Here is a 26,174-nt window from a genome sequence, read left to right on the forward strand (position 1 = left end):
GGCCAATTTTTTCTGATAGCACTAACTGAAGCTCAGGGATTCTGCATGAAAACTCAGGGTTGAGTTATGATGCAATTTTGACTTCAAAAAAAAAGTGATTTCTTCTCTATAAAACAGTCACAAAGAGTTCCAAAGAGTTCCTTAACTCAACCACATTAGCCTATGGGAACCCGTTGAATAGGTTAACAGTCACCAAGCTATCAGTTCTTAGGAAGGGGACATTAAAAAGAGAAGATGCTTAATGGAAGACTATGAATCAATGCATCTTTTCGTATCAAGAGTTCCAAAGTGATTCTTCCAAGTCCCAAAGAGTTCCCTAACCCAACCACATTAGCCTATGGGAACAGGTTGAATAGGTTAACAGTCACCAAGCTATCAGTTCTTAGGAAGGGGACATTAAAAGGAGAAGATGCTTAATGGAAGACTATGAATCAATAGAAGCATCTTTCGTATCATGTTCCAATTTTAGTCTTTTTGAGTATAGTTAGCAAACTCGCCAGGTACTTGTGAGTTTTTCTAGCCCACAAGTAATCATAGAGTAAACATATTGGATTTTTTTCCCAGGTTTTTGAAAAAAATGGCCAATTTTTTCTGTTAGCACTAACTGACGCTCAGCGATTCTGTATGAAAACTCAGCATTGAGTTATGATGCAATTTTGACTTGAAAAAAAAGTGATTTCTGCTCTATAAAACCTCCATTTGGCTTTCCGTGCCACACAGCAGCAAGCATTACACAACAAATTGGGAAGAATTTTTAGATAGTTAGCAAGATAATTGAATTTTTTTCCCCCTTTTTTTTTCTAGAATTTTGGATTTTTTTTCTTATTTTTAAAGCATAAACACATGTTGTACGGACACAATTTTTCTCCAATGAGGTTGTTGCCTACACCGTGAGCTATAGCCAACCATCCTGCAACCCCCTAGCATTTAGGGCTTCGCCTGCACTAGAAGCATATGATTCACACATTTAGCTAGTCATCAATTACTTTATCAATGCTGGAAGAACTAAAACTAACTTCATATACCAACATTGAATTAATTCAATTTGCTAAATTTGTGAATGAACTAAACTTTTAATTTGCTAAAGCGAGGAAGATTAGATTGTCATTGCATAGCATTAATATGGCAGAGTAGTTGTTAGTGCCATCTAATAGTAGGGTGGAGCCATAGAAACAGTCTTCTAGGTCAAGCAGTGAACCACAACTAAGTGTGAGGACCATACCCTCTACTGCTCGATTTTTCACTAGAATAGGGAAGAGAAAATCGTAAAAACTTGTAATTTTTCATTTGCCTAGATATGCAAAAAACTATCATAAATTCAAAATAGTTATTAGTATAGCTAGCTTCTGGTATCCAAACTTGCATGATGATGTGATTTTATATCCATATGTATTCAAGAGTCAAATCTAATATTAAACACTTCCTCATGGTTTTTTAAGACTCATTTAATACATTTTGTGATTGAATTCTGCAAAAAAATGTGTTTTTTAAGAACTTAAGTATTTTTTTAAGTTGTTGAGTTTTTGTCAAGTTGGAAATTTTAGGCTTGCACAAATTCAGATCTGAATATGAAAGACATACCTCATTGCAAGGTACATATGAAATGGAATTTCAGAATGCACATTATGAGAAGGTATTAGCTGAAAATGATTATAAAGTTGAATTTTCAGTTGCTTCAGCAAGTGAAGAGTATGAGTCTTCTTGAAAATGCTGAGTTTGAATGAGATGTTAGTCCCATGATTGAAGATAATATTGTTCCTACACATGAAAACAAATCAAAAAATTTGTTGTGTGATAAACCAAGCTCCTTTGCTAATATAGACCAAGAGCCGAATTACAAGAATTGAAGAATCAATTTTTGGTCATAGAAGAGAAAGTGGTACAAATTGTCACAAGAGTTGATGGTACATACAAATACATTGAAGACCTCGTTGAAAGCTCAGATTGAGAGGCAAAAAGGCATTGGAGGAGGAGCCACTTTTGCAAATTTACAAACAATCAAAGATGCATTGAAATTAATGAAATCAGATTACTTGCAATTGCTCATAGACATAGATCATGCTATCAAGTTTGCAGAAGATAAAGGGAAAGGTTGATGTAATGTTCCCTTTCTCCGAGTGATCACCTAGAGGAGATTATTAGCCTATTTTATTCCTGTGGGCTAATTAGATTGATGCAAGAGAATAAATTAATTAATTAAATGTTAAATAGTACTAAGTCCTTGGGATTATTTATTTTTAATTAGTTAGCAGTTGGTCATACTTTATTTTATAAAGTGACTTTATGATAATGTCAATGACAAATTAGAAAGTGAAGTCACTTTTGGAGGGTAAAGTAAAAAAAAGAAAGAAATAAAATAAAGTATTACTTTCGAAAAGGAAAAGCATTATAAAGGAGGAAAATGTGAAATGAGGATTCATTCTTGAGTTGTTATTTTCAAAGAAACTTTTCTTTGAGAGATTGAGAGATTTAGCTTGCAGGTTCAACAAACCCTAGGACAAAAACTCTAGAGCTTTTGGCTATTTGGATGGAAACCCAGATCAGCCCACTTGGTGAATTTATCTCAAGATTCATAGTTGCACATCATTGATCAGTTTTCATGGACATTCAATGATCTATCTCGTAGATTTTCAGAGGGTTTGTTAAAAAATGTATGGAGGCATTCCGGGTATGTGTTACCTGATGGCATTAGCCATTTTCTGTTTTGTAACAGCAGCATGTGTTTGTAAATAGAAATACATTTCTATATCAAAAGAATACCATTGGCTTATTTAGATTCTCTATAGTTCATTGATTGATTTCCTTGAAAATCTATATTGTTCATATTGCATTTTCAATCTGCATGTTTGCATGTCGCAATATTACATTATGATGAAACAAAACATGAGTAAAAATGGAAACCCAAATCAGTTTTGAAGCATTATCCAAGTCCAGGATATTTCAGTGGTATCAGAGCTGGTTTTCTTGCTAGCCTGTTGGGTTTGTTAGTGCATGTCAGAGATTCTAGTTGCATGTGAGCTAGCCACTCTTGCATGTCAATTTGGAGGTGACCTAGGATCTTGCATGTTGTTTCCTATCAATGCATGTCTTCTATTCAAACACCTAGAAAGTTGCATGACAGTTTAGATCAGTTTTATGAAGTGGGTTTCTTTTGCATGACATTTTCAAGTAGTACAGATTTGTGGGTTTGATTGCTTGACAATTTTGATCAGTTCTAGAAGGTGGGTTTACTTTGCATGTTAGCCGGTTGGAGTTGCATGTCAGTATTTTGACTCATGCGTGATAGTGAAAGAACTCAAAGGTATATTGCTAGGGAACAAGGGAAACAATTTCAGTGGTCTAAACCTTATCCAGAACAAGACACTTTATCAATCGCTATAGCAGCAAAACAACATCTTGAGACAGGATCAGCTAGCAAGATGAGTGATTGAAGGGATAATAGTCCACCGCCAAATGATGAAAGGGAAACAAGGGAAATCTTGAGAGGTCTAGCAGCAGGATAGTAGTAAGTAACAAATGTTTTACAACTTATAACAACCATTCAACAAAGGAACATGGCTCCAAGGAGACAAAATCAAGAGCAAGCAGATAATGATAGTGCAATTGGTACACTATGTGTGGAGAGGACTCCTACACGTACGTCAGATAGACCTATGTTGCCTACCTTCTTGTCTAGGAATGAAGCAGAAGAGGAGGTTGCTGATGTAGATGATGAGGTGACAATTATGTTGTCCCAATTTTTGGATTTTAAAAAATTTGACAACCCCTATGAATTTCTGCTCAAAATGTGTTGTTTTTGTCTCTAAAGCACGTTTTACGAGGTGCCAAAACTCATATTTGTTAATGTTAAAACATGTGGGGGGATGTTTGCCATTGTTGTCCAAGTTTTGGTTGATTTTTGCCTTCATTTTCCTAGCTTTTTGTGCAATTTTGGGTTTCAAAGCAGTCACTGCAAGTAGGAACTTTTTGCTTGAAATTTGTGATTTTAAGGCTCTAAGGCACACTTTTCAAGGTGGAAATTCTACATTTCTTGATGGTAAATCAATCATGAGTTTATCTTCCATCTCTGTGAAAATTTTGGTTACTTTTGGCCATCATTTTGGCCATTATGTATGCAATTTCGGGTTTCAGAGCAGTCATTGCAAGTGGGGGTCTTTTTGATGTCATTGCAAGTAAAGTCACTGCAGGTAGGAACCTTTTGATGCAATTGCAAGTTTTAAATTTCACTTTATGTTTTTGTTTTCACTTTAAGTGTAAGTGGGGGTCTTTTTGAGGTGATCGCAAGTAATTGAAATTACAAGTTATTTTAACTTGTAATGTGTAAGTGGGGGTCCTTTTGAGGTGATTGCAAGTAATTGAAATTACAAGTTATTTTAACTTGTAATGTGTCCTTTAAAACCCGAAATTGACCTTTAAGTAATTTTTTCAAACTTGTAAAGTGACTTTTAAGACCTGAATTTGCCTTTAAGTCATATTTCAAACTTGTAAAGTGATTTTAAAAGCTTTCATTACAAGTTATTTTCAAAAAGCAACTTGTAATGAACCAAAAATAACCCAATTTGCTTCAAGTAAAGGATTACAAGACATTTTCAACTTGTAATGGGTAATGAAAAACCCGAAATGCTTGCAATGAGGAATTACAAGTTATTTTAAACTTGTAAAGAGTCTTTCCAAACCCGAAATCAGTTTTAGTGCTCATTTTTACTTGCTCTTACTCATTCAAACCCCTATTAGAGAGATTTTTGGCATGAAGAACACTTGGCAAGGTCTGCAACTTTATTGAATCCCTCATTTTTGCTCTACCATTGCCAGGTTTTTGCAGATTTGAGTTTGATGATGCCCTTCCCTCCTTGGTCGGATTTTTATGTTGCTGTTGCAAGTACTTTTCACATAAAAGAACATTGCCTCCATTACATACAATTACCAATAATGCCTATTGTTGCTGTTTCTTCTTTATTATGCCCACATGTTTCATTTTGGGTCTCAAAAGGGTGATTGCAAGTTCATTATCCATGGCTTTCATTACTTGTAGTCAAGTCTCTAAGACTCGATTACAAGTGATTTCAAAAGTTTTAAAACATTGCTTGCCTCCACAAAATTCCCATAGATAGATTGTGAAGGCTTTCCCACAAGATTGCAGGCTTATACCCAATCAAAATGCTTACTTGCAGTCGGGTCTTCAAGACCCGATTACAAGTGTAAGTGCCAAGGTTTTTCCCTACATTGCACTTGCAAAAAACCTTTCAAAACCCGAAATTAGTCCAAAATGCACTAAAAAACACTTGAAAATGAGTCTCTAGGATCCAATTACAAGTGCAAACTTGTATTTTCCCATTACACATATGAAGTTGCACGTTTGTTCTCCACAATTGCAAGTCAATGCTCTTGTTTTTCCACACTTGCAATCAGCCTCCCAAGACCCGAAATTGAGCTTTGACCCCACTTTTGTAGCCCCTTTGTCTCATCCAAGTCAGTCTCGTTTGCACACAATCACACGACCTACCAAATCAACAAATTAAGGCATGGGCCTTATTTTGCAAGAAGATTCCAAGATTGGAGGATGATACAAAGAAAGAACAACATGACGGAGCCATAGAAGGAGATGGATAAGTGATATGAATGATTGAGAACATAGAATACTTTCAAGACAGAGATAGGCTTCTTACCTCAGCCTTGCAAAGAGCTTCCCTCTTAGAAAGCCAGTGCTACCCCAAGCAAGAAGATGAAATTGAAGTTCATTGGCCAAGGACACAAAGATCATTAAGGATGCAAATTCCCGTTCCAGTTCAACATGTCTTTACTAATCTTAAATACTTCAAGTTCTAGCGTCCTAAAGCAGTATGAAGATCATCACAGACAAAGGATGATGTAAATAGGGTTGTGTCTTGGACACATAGAATACTTTCAATTATGCATTTGCAATTTTGTTTTGACAAATTACATGTAAAAACAAATTTTGTAATTGCAAGTGTTGCTTTCACTTGCATTTTTGTAAAATGTAATTACATGTAAAACAACTACAAGTTGAGTTAGATTAGGACTGTAGTTGGAATAAGTCATGGTGGTTGAGAGAATTTCTCAAGTTAGTTGGGATCCTCCCACCTTTTTCTCAAGGCTCCTCTCCTATAAATACTTGAGGGGGTCTATTGTAATCTATATCTTCTTGGCTAGCAAGTAAATTCGCTTTGTAGTTGTAAGTTATCATCTTTCGAGTAATATAAAGAAGTGTGGGATTTCAGACTTTGCGTTGAAATCTTGCTTTGTCCACATTGTGTTCTTATGTCATTTTGGGAAATATCTTTGTGCTTACTTGAGATTGTGGAAGGTTGTTGAAAAGAGCTTCACTCCAAATAATTGTCAACTTTGTGTTGCAGGTATTGAGGGTGAAATTAGTTTTAGTTTGCAATTTGAAGTTGAGAAGTGTTGCAGGACTTTGTGCTTGTAGTAATTCCCATATAAAGTAGTTTTAGAGTGTATTTGTGATAACCCTCTACTGTATCACTTGATGTAAATCTTATAAAATATCCCAATAAGGATAATAGCATATATAAAATGAAGAAATTAATTATAAAAGAAATATATAAAAGAAATCAATTATTAAAATAATGTATTAAAAGACGAAATAGATTATTAATTAATGTTAAACAATTAAATAAGGTTAATATAAAATGATCAAATAATGTTAATATTTATTTAATATTAAATGATGTAAATATGAAATGGAATTGAGAATTGTATAAAGTAAAGTTTATTAAGTATATTAAAAGTGTGTATAACCCAACGTGGAGAGCTAACACCAAGGTGGCCCCCCCTGCGGGAAGTGGTGGGACAGGGATCGCAGCCTGGGCTGCGACCACCGTCACACACTTTCCTGCGGAAGGGAACCCGTGGTGGGTCGCGACCCTTCCCCTCCACAGGGTATAAAGGAAGACCTCCATAGAGTAAAGGGAGGACAGGAAGAGAGGAAGACGGGAGGACTACAAACAGCCCCCGCGGACTACGAACTGCAACTACAGGCTGCAGATTACGAACAAGTAAGAGGTGTTTACTAGTCACAGGGTATATATGTGTGTGGACGTGTGTGCCACACACACACATATATATTACTAAATATTTCTGAATATATATTACTAGATATTATCTTATGTGTATGTAGCAATGAATATAGGTATGTATGCAGAATATTTATATATATATCTAGGATCAATAAAGGGAATTAAGGAATATGTAAATGTAGACGTAAATTATGGAATGAAAAATGATAATTAATTGTAGAATGTAATATGAATAATGTGGCTATATGATGGAGGCTATTGGGAGGAAATTCCCTTAGCCTAATTCAGGGATAATGATAATCCCTGGTAGGCAATATATATTGAGTACTTATATGCATATATGTTATGGCTTGGATATCAAAGGCTCACCCAAGAAGAGACGGATCTGGCCGCTCCCCTCTGGTAGACTTGGATGGTGAGATGCATCATCCAAGGCAAGGAATAGATCATATATGATGGTCTTCCTTGGTAGGCTTGGATGTAAGATGTTACATCCAAGACAGGGATCGAATTATCCATCGGTTTCCTGGTATGGCTTGGAACCAAGATGATTTCTAAGAAGGCGAGCATTACAACCTCCTAAGGACAGGTCCCAGTACCACACTCATATCCTTTTTATTAAAAAAGAATTGAGATTAGTTTTAATTAAGTAATTGAAGTTTAATTGCAAGTTAGATTAGTTATATGTATATTTGTTGCATTCTAACAGTCTGTTTTGCAGGACAGTGATCTCTAACTAGTAGGGACATTACAGTGGTATCAGAGCATAATCCTGCCAACCTGTGCAAAGGATTCTTAGTTTATGATCACATATCAGAGAAAGAAAGGCGCGAAAGCAATGGCCGATAAATTAGCCAAACAACTTCAAACTTTTATGGAGCAAACCAATGAGAAATTCGAAAGAATGAGCCAATTAATCCTCCAAAGTACAAACAACAACAATAGAGATATTCCAAACCCTAGAAGAGAGACACACTCTAATCACGCCGATAATGAACGATCTCCTCAAAGTTCTAAACAAACAATTCCCGAATTTCTTCCAGGAGAAGAACATGTGGGAGATGAAGAGGAACAAGCCACACTTGGGGTGGAAGAAATCACCCAAATTTATGCTAGATTAGAGCCAGAAGTTCAGAGGGTGGTTTCCTTCAGGGACTTCTGTGAGTCCAAGACTAATGAAGTTAGAAGGAGAAAGCCTATGGGTAAAGACCTCAAAGCTAAAGTCAACAAAATGTCCCTACCATGCTTTGATGGGTCAGGAAAGGATATCGCCCAACCTTGGGTCCAAAAACTAGATACATACCTTTCATACAACCCCATGAACGAAGGAGATGCTATAAAATTTGCCATACTCCATCTAACTGGAGCAGCCCATAATTGGTGGCATAACGGTCTCATTACCCTAGTACACAAAAATATCTCCACCTATAATGAGTTTACCCAAAAACTCATCAGCCAGTTTGACTAGAAAGACTCAAAATGGTACTTCCAAGAGTTAACACACCTTAAGCAATCAGGAACCATTGAAGACTATATAGACCAATTCCAAAACCTATCAGTAATGGTCCCCGACCTATCCCAGAGAAGGCTTACTTACATGTTTTTAGAAGGCTTGAAAGAGACTATTAAAAAATTTGTAAAACCCTTGGAACCACAAAATTTAGTAGAGGCCATTAAGAAAACTAGGATGGTCGAATTTAGTGCCCCCAAGAACATCTCAGCCAAAACACCGCATACGAATGAGGGACCCCAGAGGGACCATCGGGAGAGGCCCTACCGCTTTTGCAAGAAACCTTGGAGTTTGAATCGCCGATGTAAGGAGAGAGAGGAACTCATGGAGAAAGGGTTATGTTTCAAATGCAAGGCCCCATGGGGGAAAGGCCATGATTGTAAAAGAGGACAGTTAAATAACACAGAAGAAATACAGGATGAGGAAAGACCCTATAAAAGGGTCAGGTTTGAAAGCAACAAACCGGGTACCTTGGCAGTCATCACTCAAGGAAGTGAGAATAGATGCTTCAAACTCAAAGGGATTATCAAAGGACAGAAAGTAATCGCTTTGGTAGACATAGGAGCCTCACATGACTATATTAGCAAACACTTAGCAGCCAAGAGAAGGTTAAAAACTCAAGAGTTTGGAGGGTTTGAAGTGATCATGGGCAACGGAGTCATAGACAGGTGCACTAAAATTATACCTCAATTGGAAGTCACCTTGGGAGGGCATACAATTAAGAGGAACTTTTTTGTGGTGAACTTAGAGAACGACATCATTTTGGGGATGCCATGGATAAACTCATTGGTACGGTTCACCATGGACAGTCCAAATTGGGAGATATGCTTCCAACATGAAGGGAGAGAGATAACATTAAAAGGAATTCCCGATGGCTCTCCAAAGATAGTATCATGTAATAAAATGGAGAGAATCCTAGGGCATGATCAAGGAGAGTGGGTCGCCCAATGTATGGTCTTGGATAAATCTTCGACCGAGGGTCAAATCGTTCATAGTGATATACAACCCATCCTTAGGAGACACAAAAAAGTCTTCAAAGACATTCCCCCAGGCTTACCCCCAAAAGGGGATTTGAACACTCCATTGAATTAGAAGGAGCAAAACCTGTCATTACCACTCCTTACCGCCACCCTCACAAATTCAAAGAGGAGATTGAAAAAACCATAAAAGAGTTATTAGAAATGGGACACATCCAACCAAGCAGCAGCCCCTTTGCTTCATCAGTGGTAGTGGTCAAGAAGAAAGACGGGACGATGAGAATGTGCATCGATTACCGGGCCCTAAATAAAAAGACTATAAAAAACAAATACCCTATTCCGAGAATTGACGAACTAATGGATGAACTACACGGAGCAAGATTTTTCTCTAAAATTGATCTAAGGTCAGGATACCATCAGATTAGAATGAGGGAAGAGGATATTCCCAAAACAACATTCAGATGTCACTATGGGCATTTCGAAATTTTGGTCCTACCATTTGGTCTCACTAACGCCCCGACCACCTTCTAGTCATGCATGAATCATACATTCAAGCAACAATTGAGGAAATTTCTTCTAATATTCTTTGATGATATACTTATTTACAGCAAGACATGGGAAGAACAACTCCAACACATTGAGGAGGTATTAAATATTCTTGAGTCTGAATCATTATATGCCAGTGTCTCCAAATGCGAATTTGGGATGAAAGAAATCATCTACCTAGGACACAAAATTAGTGAGGTCGGAGTAAGTGTGGATGAAGAAAAGATCAGGGCCATCAGGGAATGGCCCACCCCTAGAACCTTTACACAATTAAGGGGATTTGTGGGACTATGCAGATACTATAGACGTTTTGTAAAAGGGTTCTCCAAGATTGCAGCACCCCTTACTGATCCAACTAAGAAAGGGGCTTTCACATGGAATGACCAAGCCCAACAAGCTTTTGAACAACTCAAAATAACCATGAGCACATGTCCAGTATTGGCCATCCCCGACTTCTCTATATCTTTTGAACTACAATGTGATGCATCCGGGGAGGGAATTGGGACAGTCCTCATGCAAAAGAAACACCCCCTAGCTTTTGAGAGCTGTAAACTTACCGAAGCAGAAAGACACTACTCTATTTATGACAAAGAAATGCTAGCCATAATGCACGCCTTGGCCAAATTTTGCCAATACCTTGTCTGTGGGAAGTTTGGTGTGAAAACCGATCATAACAGTCTACGCTTCTTCTTGAGCCAAAAGGATCTTAATGATAGGCAACAAAAATGGGCGAGCAAAATACAAGCCTACGACTTTGATATAGAATATGTAAAAGGGGTGAATAACGGGGCAGCAGATGCATTATGCCGAAGAGCCCACCTCAATACCCTTACCAACATCTCAAAGGACTGGAAGGAAGAAATCCTTAATGAATATGACCAAGATCCACAAGCAAAGGAAATCTTGGAGGGAAACCTTCCCAATGAAGATTTTAAAGTTAGGGGACATCTCATCTTGTACAAGGGAAGGGTATACTTGACTCCTCAAACCAGATTCAAAAGAAAAATCCTAAAAGAATTCCATGATAACCCCCTGGCAGGACATCAAGGATACTATAAAACTTATAAACACATTAGGGAAAAGTATGCATGGAAAGACCAAAAAAGAGATGTCCAAAAATATGTACAAGAGTGCCTAACTTGTCAACGCAATAAAACTGAACTCACCCACCCAGCTGGGTTGCTTCAACCATTACCTATTCCCAATCAAAAGTGGGAGAGAATTTCTATGGATTTCATAATAGGGTTGCCAAGGACACAAGGAAAGGATAACATTTTTGTGGTGGTAGACAGACTCACGAAGTATGCCCATTTCCTTGCAGTCTCCACATAATACAAAGCCTACCAAATAGCCGATCTATTCTTCAAGGAAATTTTCAGACTCCACGGACTCCCCCTGAATATTGTTAGTGACAGAGATAGCAAGTTTATTAGCCAATTTTGGCAAGAACTCTTCAGAATGGCAGGAACAGTCTTGACCCCTAGTACCAGTTACCATCCTCAAACTGATGGACAAACTGAGATAGTGAAAAAATGGATACAGGGCTACCTAAGGAATTATATTACAGGACAACAGACTACTTGGATTAAGTGGCTACACTTGGGAGAACATTGTTGCAACACGACACACCACATGTCAATAGGGATGAGTCCTTTCCAAGCCTTGTATGGGTATGAGGCCACAAGCTTTGGGGAATTAATAACCCAAGAAAGCAAAGTACCAAGAGCACAAGATTTTGTTCAGCAGAGTAGGGACATCATGAAGACCTTGAAAGAGAATTTACAACAAGCCCAAAATCAACAAAAGATCTATGCAGACCGGAAGCGTACGGAAAGGACGTTCGAGGCCGGAGATCTAGTGTTTTTAAGGCTACAACCATATAAACAATCTTCCCTCAAGAAGAATGGGGCTGAAAAATTGAAACCCCGGTTCTATGGACCCTACAAGGTAATTCGAAGGATTGGGGAAGTAGCTTATGAGATAGAACTCCCCAAAGACAGTAAAATACATAATGTGTTCCATGTCTCCTGAATTAAAAAGGTTCTCGGGCAACACTTGGTTCCACGCAATGAACTACCTCCTCTAGATGATGAAGGGAAATTCACTTTGTACCCTGAGATCATCCTGGAGCTTAGGAACCGAACCATTACCGAACACCTGATTAAATGGAGGAATCTCCCAAATGAGGATGCTACTTGGGAAAAAGAGGAGGATCTAAAAATGCTTGAGGACAAGCAAAATTGAGACGGAGGGACTGTGATAACCCTCTACTATATCACCTGATGTAAATCTTATAAAATATCCCAATAAGGATAATAGAATATATAAAATGAAGAAATTAATTATAAAAGAAATATATAAAAGAAATCAATTATTAAAATAATGTATTAAAAGAGGAAATAGATTATTAATTAATGTTAAACAATTAAATAAGGTTGATATAAAATGATCAAATAATAGTAATATTTATTTAATATTAAATGATGTAAATATTAAATGGAGTTGAGAATTGTATAAAGTAAAGTTTATTAAGTATATTAAAAGTGTGTATAACCCAACGTGGAGAGCTAACACCATGGTGGCCCCCCCCGCGGGAAGTGGTGGGACAGGGGTCGCAGCCTGGGCTGCGACCACCGTCACACCCCTTCCTGCGAAAGGGACCCCGTGGTGGGTCGCGACCCTTCCCCACCATGGGGTATAAAGGAAGACCTCCATAGAGTAAAGGGAGGATAGGAAGAGAGGAAGACGGGAGGACTACAAACGGCCCCTGCGGACTACGAACTGCAACTACAAGTTGCGGATTACGAACAGGTAAGAGCTGTTTACTGGTCACAGGGTATATATGTGTGTGGATGTGTGTGCCACACACACACATATATATTACTGAATATTTCTGAATATATATTACTGGATATCATCATGTGTGTATGTAGCAATGAATATAGGTATGTATGCAGAATATTTATATATATCTAGGATCAATAAAGGGAATTAAGGAATATGTAAATGTAAACGTAAATTATGGAATGAAAAATGATAATGAATTGTAGAATGTAATATGAATAATGTGGCTATATGATGGAGGCTATTGGGAGGAAATTCCCTTAGCCTAATTCAGGGATAATGATAATCCCTGGTAGGCAGTATATACTGAGTACTTATATGCATATATGTTATGGCTTGGGTGTCAAAGGCTCACCCAAAAAGAGACGGATCTGGCCGCTCCCCTCTGGTAGACTTGGATGGTGAGATGCATCATCCAAGGCAAGGAATAGATCATATATGATGGTCTTCCTTGGTAGGCTTGGATGTAAGATGTTACATCCAAGACAGGGATCGAATTATCCATCGGTTTCCTGGTATGGCTTGGAACCAAGATGAGTTCCAAGAAGCCGAGCATTACAGGTCCCAATACTGCACTCGTATCCTTTTTATTAAATAAGAATTGAGATTAGTTTTAATTAAGTAATTGAAGTTTAATTGCAAGTTAGATTAGTTATATGTATATTTGTTGCATTCTAACAATCTGTTTTGCAGGACAGTGATCTCTAACTAGTAGGGAGATTACAGCATTATATTTGTAGACTTTGTGCTGTTATACACTGCACTTGTTCTTAAAGTTATCATTATAAAAGGGTAGATAGGATTGCGGATATTCAAGACTTTGCGTTTGATATTGTTTTCCCATCCCGGGGAGGTGACGAAAGTCTTTGTGCTTTCAGGAAACTTCATTTCCTCTCTCATTTTGCTTTATAAGTTGTTGCTGTTATTTATTTACAATTGCTATTACTTTTTTGTGTAGAGGAAAGAATATAGTCTTTCTTGAAAGACGAAGAAAGATTGTTGTCCTACCCATACTAGTTTAGATTAGTTAATAGATAGGAGGAGCCTTCCCTAAATTAGTAGAGTATTTATACTCACACACTATGACTGAAACCACAATTTTGCACATCCCCCAGGTGTGCAAAATTTTCAACCAACAATTTACAGATAATGTTATGACTATGCACGATGAGTGGAATACTTTACCTCAATATGTCAAGGATGTTTTACCCTTCCATCAATATATGGGACAGCGAAAGAGAGATTAGAAGAACAAGGCAAGAACGAAGACCATGGCATCAAAAGAAGGATCTTAAACATGCTACAAACAAACTTACTCTTCCTACATTTGATGGTAGTATAAGGACAAGTGCTAGAGCTTGGATTCACAAGTTAGAAACATTCTTGACTCTTAAGCCAATGAAAGAGGTTGAAGAAATCAAGTTTGCAACCATGCACCTAGAGGATATCGCGTATGATTGGTGGCATCATGGTTTGGTCACTCAAAACCATGGTTTGATTCATTCCTATGAGGAATTTAGCAACAAATTGATTGCTCGATTTGATCGTAAGGATGTAGAGGTGTACTATAGAGAGTTGGCACAATTGAAGCAAAGTGGACACTTGGACTCCTACATTAATGAGTTCCAAAAGATCACTGCGATGGTACCTAATATGAATGAAAAAAGGGTGGTAATGTTGTTTATTGAAGGATTGAATGATAAAACAAAGGGACTTGTTAAGGTGCTTAAGCCTAGAACTCTACATGATGCTATCCAATTGGCTTTAGACCTTGATACATCATATTCTACAAATCAGCCACCTAAGAAAAACTTCAGGAACAACAAGCCAGATGACAAATCAGATGAGAGAGTTTTCAATCATCCTAAGTCTACATCACCTAATTTGGACTTTGAGAGGAGGAATGAGTTGCGTAGGAAGAATGAAAGATCCCGACTAGGAGATGGCACAATTCTGATTTGTATTGTTTCAAAATCAATCTTTGACCAACGAATTGAAGCTAGGAGTTTCCTTGAGGAAGTTTGAGTGTAAGGCGTTTTTTGGGGTTTTTAGATGATAGAATGTAGAAATGCAAGCAATAACAAATGACAACTACTGAAACTAAATTTCAGAATGTCTGATTTACTAACAGCAATTAACAAATGCAAAGAATAATTGAATTTCAACACTAACATGCCAAATTGGCCTACCAAGGGTCCAACGCCTTGCCTGGAGGGCTTCTTTAATGACTTTATTGAAGGAAAATACTACTACAGGAGCTTCCAAAGTGCACTAACAACTCCAATGAGTTTAATTCTTCTAAACAATAATTATCAAAAACAATTGAATGGATGGCTGGCAATTCTGAAGCTTATTCTAAAATCTTGCCAGGAGAGATCACCAAATTGGCCCTATTTTCCCCTCTAATTTGCTGATATCATTCAAATGTGCCCTGAATTCACAGAAGAGATCATTGATCTTCCCTACTGACCTCCCAACAATGATTTTCTAACCAATAGCTGCTGCTAAATTCCCTTTATTAATTTATTTGCATCCCATTGGTTGATTGGGAGGGTACGGCTGGCATGAATAAACAATAACTTGCTGAAAGTGTCAACCAAAGTGCTCATATTTGATTATCAGACTGTAACCCTGTTGTAGCTGCTACCAAATACTGGTTTTTGGCCCTAATTGGCAAAATATGAACATTCCAGGCAAAATAGGTAGCTTAAATATGAGAGGGATTTCGTCCTCTCACCCAAATCTGAAGGTTTCCATCTCCAAATTCGGTTCAGACACCTGCAAATACCAAATGGCTCTCAAAAATAATAATTTTCCAATCATAGATGTGCAAAATGAGCTCCCAAACACCTTTTATTCTCAGCCCAAACCCTAATTTCGAATTAGGGTTTCATTTGCCCTTTTTAATTAATAAAATAACTTTATTTTATTTGCAAGACAATCCCTTTAGAAGTTCGAGAGGGGTCAATTATTCATTGAATGGGGCCAAAATCACTTAAAGCAACTCCTCCAAGTTGCCACGCCTAGGAAAGGAGTTGCCACGCCTAGGAAAGGTGTTATGGCTTTTATTTAATAATATAATAAGATAAGTGATTAATATAATCACCTTTTAATTATTTAATCAACTTAGGAAATATCTTAATATTTCCTATTTTATTCATCAAGTGCTCAAATAAACTCAAAACTGTAAACCGGTCAAAGCCACCTGCCTGTGGATAATGCCCGAGCCACATAAGCCAACTAGTAGTTTTCCCCTAAAATCTAGGGATGCTCCTAAAAGTAGGAGACTGGACCTGCCAACCTGAAACTGAATCCCAATGGTCCTCCTTTGCTGTGTGCACCTCTGGAAGGTCTATCAATGAACTGGGAGTTCCTCCTAAAAAATAGGAGATGCACTCAAAGTCTCCAAAACGTTCCCAGAGGTCTCCGGATGCCCCCAAGCCCACTCTCAATCAATCCCTAAAAAATAGGGATCCCTCCTAAATTTATGAAACTATCGTCAACTGCTCCAAACTACCTGAAAGGCTCATGCATGACTCTCTAAGCCCCTGAGTTGGTTCCCTCCACACTCTATTGGCCTACGGGAACCAAATAATAGACCAACCCTGCTAGCAATGCTGTCACTAAGGAAGGGCAAAAAATGGGGACATGACAAAGAAGTTGTGTTTCACTTGCAAGGAACCATGGGAGCATGGTCATAGATGCCTCGGGAAAGGCAAAGTACATTACATTGAGGTCACTTTCGACAATGATGATGCTGTAACAAACACTAGTTCGGAAAGTGAACATGAGGGGCAGCCACCACCATTAGAGCATGCTGACTTAGCACAAGGTACACTTGCTTTTCTTTCTAGTGTTCCTAAATATTATCCTTTCATGTTAAAAGGAATTGTCAAAGGACAAAGAGTTATGTGTATGGTGGATGGAGGTGCTACACATAATTTTATTGATGAAGGCTTTGTAGTCAAGAAAGGACTACAAGTAGAGGACTTTCCCGGATTTAGCGTCATGTTGGAAGATGGATTCAAAATTAGTTGCACAAAAAGGATACCAAGGTTTGAGTATACAATTAGATGGATATACATTTGATGATGAGTACCATGTTGTTGGTATTGGTGGTACCAAAGTGGTATTGGGAATACAATGGTTGAAATCTCTTGGAGGATACATCCAAGATTTCAACAAGATGGAGCTTGAGTTCACACAAATGGGTAAGCAAATTATTTTGAAGGCAATCACTGATGAAATACCCAAATATGTGGCAGCCAAGAGTAAGCAGGTTCAATTTAGTGTTGAAGGCTTCAAAGGCAGCACAAGGGAAGGTAATAACTGTCCCAATTTTCTGATTTGGGACAGAAGCACTTTACTTTTGCATAATCATGAGTTAGTAGCCCATACTCATGAAGAATACAATATTTTGAAGTACTCCAATGATAGCACTCAAGTTTGAGAAGATAGTCATGAGACATTGATTGATGATGAAACTAGTAAAAGGACTGAATTTATACATTTTGGCATAGCTGATGCAACACAGTCCCAAAGAATGTGTGAAGTGTTGTAATGTCCCCTTCCTAGGTGACAGGCAGTTGAGCAGGGATTGGCCTATCATCTGGTTCTCGTAGGCCAGTGGAGTGGAGAGGGGACCCATACTGAGGCTTGTGGAGTTGCGCAGGGGCTTTATAAGCCATTTTGGATGTTCAGAGGTAGTTCCTATTTTTTAGGAGGGATCCCTATTTTTAAGAGAATGATTGAGAGTTGGTCTTGGGGCATCTATGGATCATTCCAAATGACTTGAGACAATCTCCTATTTTTTAGGAAGGGGTCTTTTTTTTTGGGAAAGTCTGCCAGTTGACTAGTTGACCACCCGGAGGACCTTGGAGTAGAGCGGGAGCCCCTATGAGCATTTTCCATTGATTGGAGATAGTCTTGTACCTTTTAGGAGAAAACCTATTTTCTAGGAGGACACTGCCAGTTCACTTTATATTATTTTAAGAAAATAACTAGCATGAGGCCCCCCTTGAGTCATGACAACTAGGAGACATGAGTTAAGTTGTTATTAAAAGCAACTTAAATTTATTAATCAAAAGAGCCTAAGTGGATCATACCTCTTAGAGGAGGAAATAATTTGATTTTAAATCAAATAGACTTTATTAAAGAGTGAAAATAATGGAAAGGCAACCCTAAAATCAAATTAGGGTTTTGAGATAATAAAGTAACATGGGGGACAGCCAATTGCTCGTTTAATCATTCGTTTTAAGAACAGGAAATTGCACATGAGCTCTGAGGAAGGGTTTCTACAGCAGATCAGCCTCCTAGGAACGAAATCTCCTAAGGGGAAAAGTGAATTGGACGAAAACCGAGTTCATATCTTAGGGGAATCTACATAGGGTTCTTGTTTGGGCTTCATTGGAGAGACTTTTATGTAGGTTTGGAGTTATTTTCAGAGGTAAATCAGACATTTTTGTAATGGTAGGTTGAATTCACCAATATGTCATCAGCATTCGGCAGCTAATCCAGCCTGCCATATATCACATATATATCATTATTAAAATACAATAACAAAATATACTAAAACTTATGATGTATAAGACTATTATGGACTAATTAATAAAATGATATTAATATACATTTTATTAGGTTTAAGGTTATATATAATAAAATATATTATACATATTATATATAAAATAATTACTTAATATACAATAATTAATATGTATATAATACACATAATATAAATACACCTATACATATTTAAAATATACATATTATGTATATTTTCCTCTCTCAATTGCACTCAAAATGTATATAATATATATTCTAGATTATCAGGTTCAGCCCCCTACCCCCCAGGTCTTGGTCCGGGCCAACTATGGTTTGGACAATGTTCGTTTTCCACAGGTCGGGTTCGAGCCAGAATGGACCCGGGCAGACCTAGGTCAAACTCGGACAGACCAAGGCAGACCTAGGTCAAACCCGGGTGGCCGACAGACCCAAAACGCATTTTTTTTTGCGAATGTTTTTTTTTGAAATCCGCCTCTTAAAAAATGAAAATAAAACCCTAAAAGTGACTTTTAAAGCATAAACTTGGCTCATTTCTCCTCATTTGTGTTGCAAACAAAAGTTTTTTGCTAGCAGGTTGAAGAAAGGGTGAACAAAGTTTGGCTTGCAAAACCAAATAGGAGTTGAAGACTGAATTTTGAAGCTTCAACAAGTGTTGCAGCATCATTTCCACACATTTGCAAGCTCCCATTGGCTGCAAGGGGTAGGTTTTTGAACATTTTTTTCAACTATTTTTGTTTCACAAATTGTCAAACATGAAACATTAATTGTTTTTCATTATTTTGTTTTTGTTTTTTATTTTGAATATGTTCATATTATTTCTTGCCATAGGAACTAGAATGGCATCTACCTCTTCCTCCATTGGCACATGAACAATCAAAACAAAGAAATGATCCAAATTCTCCCCTATGGAAGTATGTTGACATTATAAGACCATTTCTAGGAGGTGGGGGATTCCGTTGGAGATGTCAAGGATGTGGTAAAGAACGTAATAGTTCATATCATTGGGTGGTAGGCCATTTGTGTGAAATACTAGGAAGAGGAATCATAAAATGCCCTAGAAAAGATGGTATACCTATACCAAATGAGACACTGATGAAATATATTAGGGAGCATGACGCAGCAAAAGAGAGAAACCTGCAGATTGAATCAAACCGCACCAAAAAACAAAGGGAATGCAAGCCCCATCTAATCCCAATGTTGTAGTAGAAAACCACCCCTTCTTTTCCACATCCGAACCTCAAAGTGAAGCACCCTTGACACGCAAAAGAACAAAGGGGACTTTAGAAACCGCATTTCAAAATGAGAGTCGAGACATTGTTGACCAAGATGTACCAAATGTTGAGAAGTGTTAATGAAAACCACCCCTTCTTTTCCAGTCATGGGTTGTCTTTCAATGTTGTTCGCTCCTCATATTGGAAGCAAATGTTGAGAAGTGTTAATGAAGCTCCAAGAGGGTATAAGGGCTCAAGTTATGAGAAGGTAGGTGGAACCTTATTGGAAAAAGAGGTGAAAGGGGTTGAAGATGCATTGAAACCCATAAGGGATTCATGGGCTGAGACAAGTGTATCAATTGTTTTAGATGGGTGGAAAGATTCTAAAATTCGTCCCTTGATCAATGTCATAGTGATGTCCCCTAAGGGGGCAATGTTTTTGAAAGTTGTGGATTGTGAGGGCCAAGTAATAGATGGCCAATTTATTGCAAATATTCTCATCTCCGCCATTGAGTCAGTGGGACCCTGCAATGTTGTCCAAGTCATAACGGACAATGCAAAAAATTGTAGAGCTGGTTTGTTGGTTGAGGAACGCTATGATCACATCTTTTGGACACCTTGTGCGGTCCATTCACTCAAAAGTATGCTACAAAAGACTGGGAATAAAATAAAATGGATCAGAGATGTGTATGTAGAGCTGACGACATCCAAATGTTCATCACAAACCACCCCATGTCTCAAGGGATTTTTAGATCCTTTTCGAATTTGGAGCTATTGAAGGTAAGTGAAATAGTAATTTAATTTTACATTTTCTGATTTTCTAAATTTTCAATGTTCATAATATTATTGTGTAAGTTATATTGTGTATTCTTCTTTAAAGTTTGGCTTTATTTTTTAATCATTTTGGCATTAATTTGTGTTATAGGTTGCTGAGACCCGTTTTGCATCAAACACAATCGTCTTGAGACAACTTGTGAAAGAGTGGCACTATGCAATATGGTGATCAACACCAATTGGAATATATGGAAGCAAAGTAGCAATGAGAGGGCAGCAAAAACTAGGGACCGAATATTGAATGAGTCATGGTGGGATCTTGTGACATATCTCCTTAGTTTCATTGAGCCCATTATGATCATGATTCACCATACCGACATGGATAGGCCTTGCATTGGTGAAATTTATGATGGCATTGACTCAATGCTTGAAAAAATGAAGTGCACTATAAATGCAAGAGAGAAAGACCCCGAGGAAAAATTCTTCAAAGAAGTGGAAGCAATTGTTGTAGAAAGGTGGAATAAGATGACCACTCCTTTGCATCTTCTTGCATATGCCTTGACACCAAAGTACTATAGCAATCAATTTCTTGATAAACGTGGAAGGATTCCACCATGGAGAGATCTAGAAGTATCTGATGGGTACAAGGCAACATTCCCTAAACTCTATCCTAATGATGATTTGCGAGATATTGTTACAAATGAGTTCATAGAATTTGCAAATGGAAATGGAAATGGTCTAAGTGTTGATGCTCTTCGTCATAGATCCAAGAAGGATGCTCATAGTTGGTGGTACTTCCATGGCGCATGCTTCCAACACCTACAACCCCTCCTTGTCAAAATTTTATCACAAGTAAGTTTAATTAATTAAAATTTATCACAAGTTAATTTATAGTTTACTTTGTCTTCATAGGTTGCTAGTAATTTTTAATTTTAATTTTTATAAATGTATAACTTTAACTGTTTACTTTGTCTTCATAGGTTGCTAGTTCATCTGCTTCAAAAAGAAATTGGAGCACATACTCTTTCATCCACTCAGTAAAGCGCAATAGGTTGCTATCAAAAAGAGCAGAGAATTTAGTATATGTGCATTCCAACCTACGTCTTCTTTCACACAAACAACGTGACTACACCCAGGGGGAAACAAAGATGTCGGATATAGAGCCAAAGCATGCTGATTTGGATGCTTCCGCTTCTCAGCTTGTTGCATTAACACTTGATGACTCAGATAGCAAGCAAACTTATAGTGCAAGAGGCATTGGTTCATCTAATGTCAATGTCAATGATGAGGAGGATGAGGAGGAGGAGGAGAATGAGGATGATGAATTAGAAATTTAGATAATCCATTTGATGATTAAACTTTAAATTGTTGAAAGTTGAAACAATGATACTTGAATATTTTGTCATTTTGATATTAAACTTGATGTATATGATGCTATTATGGTATGATCATGATGCTATGATTACAAGTTTATGTTGGTTTTGTTGTTTATATGATGCTTGTACTAACGAAGCCAAACCCCTTTTCCAAATTTTGTCGTACCGGCGTACCAATTCTTCGAACCCGAACCAGTGCCCGTACCCGAACCGACAACTTAGTATAAATTTATATATAAAATATATGTAAAATACACATATACTAAAATATACATAATATACAATAAACATATATAATTACATATTAAAATACAATATAATTATAAATCTCAGTGTTTAATATATGTATAAACTTAATATGTATATCTTAATTACTATTTATTTTTAAATTTAGGTTTATAATATATGTACAGATACATATGCATAATTATTGTAAACTTAATTACATATTATTATGTATAATATGTACATATTATTATGTTTACTTATTGAGCTTATGTATATTGTATATTATGTATATTTTCCTCTCTAAGTTGCACTCAAAATGTTTATAATATATATTTATATATAATATATACGTAAAATACATATATACTAAGTAAACTTAATAAAATGTACATAATATTATTTACATATACATATTATATACATATGCCCATCTTGGAGAAAATATACATTATTTAATTTTTCACCTCCAAAATAAATATTTATTTGCCCAACTTAATCGCCAGCCACTAGATAATATTACCATTGCACCTTCAATATATTTTCTCATGCAAAGGGAACAACTCCTTATTTCAATCGATCCATGGATGATCATTATTTTATTAATATTCAAAATCAATATTGCCACTTATAATAGTCGCCCACATTAATATATTGACCTTTGCCAAACTTCAATGCCAAAATGATTTAGCCACTCCAACAAAGAATATTATCAACTTAACCAAAATGAAGTATTAAACCTCCCAGAAATAATCAACATCTTGAATACAATAATATACCTTAATTCTAAATAATAAACTTACATTCCTGAACAAACATTTATTTTCTTCAAATCTATAAATAATCCAAATATAATCTTATTTTGAAACTTAATAAAATACCTCCACAAATTTGTCTCCCATGGAGACTTCACAAATTCTACAAAATTTCCAACCTTACACACCAATTGAGAAGCTTGAGTGTCTCCTTTGAGACCATCTAGGGTAGATAAGTATCATTACCGAAAATGGTGTCCTAAAACATAAATCCTTCCATGTCAGCATCAATCCAAAGCCACTTACATATTATCAAATTAAGTTCCCACATGGTTACTCCAATCGAGTAACTTTAATTAATTGTTTGTCTAAAGTTACTTTTAATTAATTATTTAATATTAACTTTTGAATAAACATCAAGCAATAATTAATAATTAATTTTAATTCCCCTTTTTGATATATTTTAGCCTTCGGGAATTAAATAATATTTTATTTCTCAAATATGTCAAAGATGGGACATTACATAAAATAGTAACTTCTACTTTGAACTCAAAGAGATATTATATGACAAGTAAAGTATGGTTAAAATAACCATGACAAGTTAGTCTATAAGCTTTTTTAAAGTAAATTATAAGAAATAAAATTTAATTTTGAGCCATAAATGTGATCTCACCGTAACTAACAATGTTATATTAAGTTTTTTTAACATAAGTTTTACAACATGCTCACATTTTGAAGATTCACTGGTGTACCAATTGATGTTGAAATTTGCCCTAATTAGAGAATATATGTAATATACAATGAAATTGCCTTTTTCAAGGCATAAATATTTTGTTTCTACCTATTAAGCTAGTGATAAGATCTTAATGGTTACATTTAAGATACACCAAAGACCAATAAAGAATGTTGCAGACATCAAAAACCCCATTCAAAAAAAGTCTTGTATCACTTCAGCTCTAACAAAAGAAGAGAACTCCCACGATAAGAAATAGGCACATCAAAACAGCTCAGGATTTAAAAGAAAGAACATATACCACACCAACGAATTAAGATAGTGAAGTGAAAACTATTGATGAAATTCAAGGATAACTCACATGAGAAAAGACACCAATGTTTGCCAGTTTATAGCCATATTAGAGTATACAAATTCATATTTATTTTTGTAGGAATGCTTACCAATGCCATGTCGCTCTTTAAGTATTCGTAAAACAGCAAGAACAGCAATCCGAGCTTCTGTCTGCAAAAATAACATGGCATTATTAATGGTTATAGAACAAAAAATGCTTTCAATGAAACAAATTGGACACAACAATTTCAAATAAAAAAAACAAGGATATGAACTTGATTTCCCTGTATGGCAAAGTGCTTTAACAGAGGGCACTTCTACACTGGCATCTCCCTCCACTTTTAATATTTCAAACTATATGTGAAATTGGAAATATATTAAACAAGTAGACAGGGATAATGTTTCTATTGCAAATTCTACTTTAAAGAGGTCACCTTGGTTAGTCTATCAACTCGTATTAGGTTATTAATGTTATCTGGTCGAGCATGTGTCGCGATTTTTTGAAACAATCCTGCATAGGAGACCACTTGTCTGGTATCTTCCCTTCCTTTACAAATTGTCTTTTCCTTAGGCAGTTGATCTAGATTTCTGTAATTATTATGTTGTATAGCTCCTTCTGCCCATTCTTCAAGTAATCCTTTCAACAGATTGTCATCTGGAGCATACCTGCATTATTCCACTCTGTCAGATATGCTCAACAAGATACAACTATAGGAACTACAAGAACTGATTTTAATGACAAGATATAGCATTATCAGGATAAATCATTTCCAATAATCTACTTGTTTAACATTTACCCCGCTATTCGCATTTCCTCGTATATAGCCAACGATTGCTGCACTTCAGCAAGATTGCCATAATTACGCCGTGCTCTCAACAATGTATTATATGTCACCTGAAAAAGTTATCAAAATGTTTATGCACTTGTGTGATATATGCTGTAAGGAAACAGTTCATTTCATAAATGATGAAGTTCTTAAAATTTTATGTAGATTTGTCCATAATTAATTTACAACAAATTAGTATCATATTGATGAATTCAATTTGGCATCTTTTATTAGGATGCAATCTGTATCTTTTCCTATTTTATCAAAACCTGACTGTCATTGGACACTATTAAATCATGAAGAATATTCGAGCATAAGCCATAGTAGGCTCATGCTAAAAAAAGATTTCTTAGAGATGACAAACGACTTTTTCTTTAAAATGCATATACATACCAAATACCTTGCACGTTTTGGCATATGCTCATATTTCTACTTACTCATATCTACTTGTAACTATTCACCACTTTAATGCTTGTGAGCTTGACTTTATCAATATAATTTTACAGGAATCAATTTCCATACCCCAATTGCATGTTGTCTTTTCTCATTGTTAATAGGGCAAAACAAGACAGGTCTTACTTTACCATGAGCTTGTGAGACTCTAAGACTAGTTTAGTTAGTTCAATTAAACACAATTATGCCTTACACAAATTTGCTGCATATTGTGGATTAACATGTACAAACCATAATTTGAGGTATAATCCCCTTCATAATTTGTCACCCTATGGTTCAGCTATTTGAGGACCAAGAGACAAAATAATGATTTTTATTTCAGGAACAGCTAAGGGAATCCCACCCAAAAAATGTGTACATGGAGAAGATTGGCCTTCCCCATCCTCCTGCAAAATATAGAATTTTCCTTCAGAATATATCAAAATTTAAATACTATCCAATAAATGTTCAATTGCAATGTAGACAAAACACATGAATATGACACAAAACATAAATAGCCATATGTTGATTTGAAACACACTAATGCAGCAATAATCAATTGTAAGGATAAGGATGGCAATAAAATTATAAATATATAATAAAACATCAGAAAAGCTCAAACAAATTATGTCTATGGGTGTATACCTATACATCAATATCAAATTCAACTCATAGAAAGTAAGAAAGAAAGAAAGAAAACATAAAGTGGCTATGATTGATCTGCTTCATTGAAGCAATTCAAGACCTATTGAGCTTCATCAAATTCAGCGTGATTATTTCCTTGCTTAAAAATTTACAAAAGGAAATAATCCCAACACATCTTTGTATGCATACAAAAAGTAGAACAAACCCAAAGGAAACAAGACACGGGATGAGAACAACTCAAAAGAAGCACAAACCCTAAATATGGATAAGAAAGAGAAACAATTTCATACCTCTCCAAAGGAATGCTCAAATGAATTATTTGGTCAAAGCCAATCATCATGCTACAGGTAATATCTTCCCAAACACTAC

The 26,174-nt window shown here is 36.4% G+C and overlaps 1 protein-coding gene across 4 annotated transcripts in view; it reads right to left on the minus strand.

Annotated features, from left to right (window-relative positions):
* LOC131071590 (pentatricopeptide repeat-containing protein At5g02830, chloroplastic) overlaps positions 1-26,174 on the minus strand; it is a 278,239-nt gene that overhangs the window by 3,356 nt on the left and 248,709 nt on the right. For all 4 annotated transcript variants that reach the window (XM_058007494.2, XM_058007493.2, XM_058007496.2 and 1 more), the window contains 3 exons: positions 24,699-24,796; positions 24,336-24,567; positions 24,012-24,072 (listed from right to left, as the gene is read on the minus strand). In XM_058007494.2, the coding sequence (XP_057863477.2) occupies positions 24,012-24,072; positions 24,336-24,567; positions 24,699-24,796 (391 nt within the window). The remainder of the gene's footprint in view (positions 1-24,011; positions 24,073-24,335; positions 24,568-24,698; positions 24,797-26,174) is intronic.

Source organism: Cryptomeria japonica, chromosome 11 (genome assembly GCF_030272615.1).
Source record: "Cryptomeria japonica chromosome 11, Sugi_1.0, whole genome shotgun sequence".
In the NCBI taxonomy this organism is placed as follows: domain Eukaryota; kingdom Viridiplantae; phylum Streptophyta; class Pinopsida; order Cupressales; family Cupressaceae; genus Cryptomeria; species Cryptomeria japonica.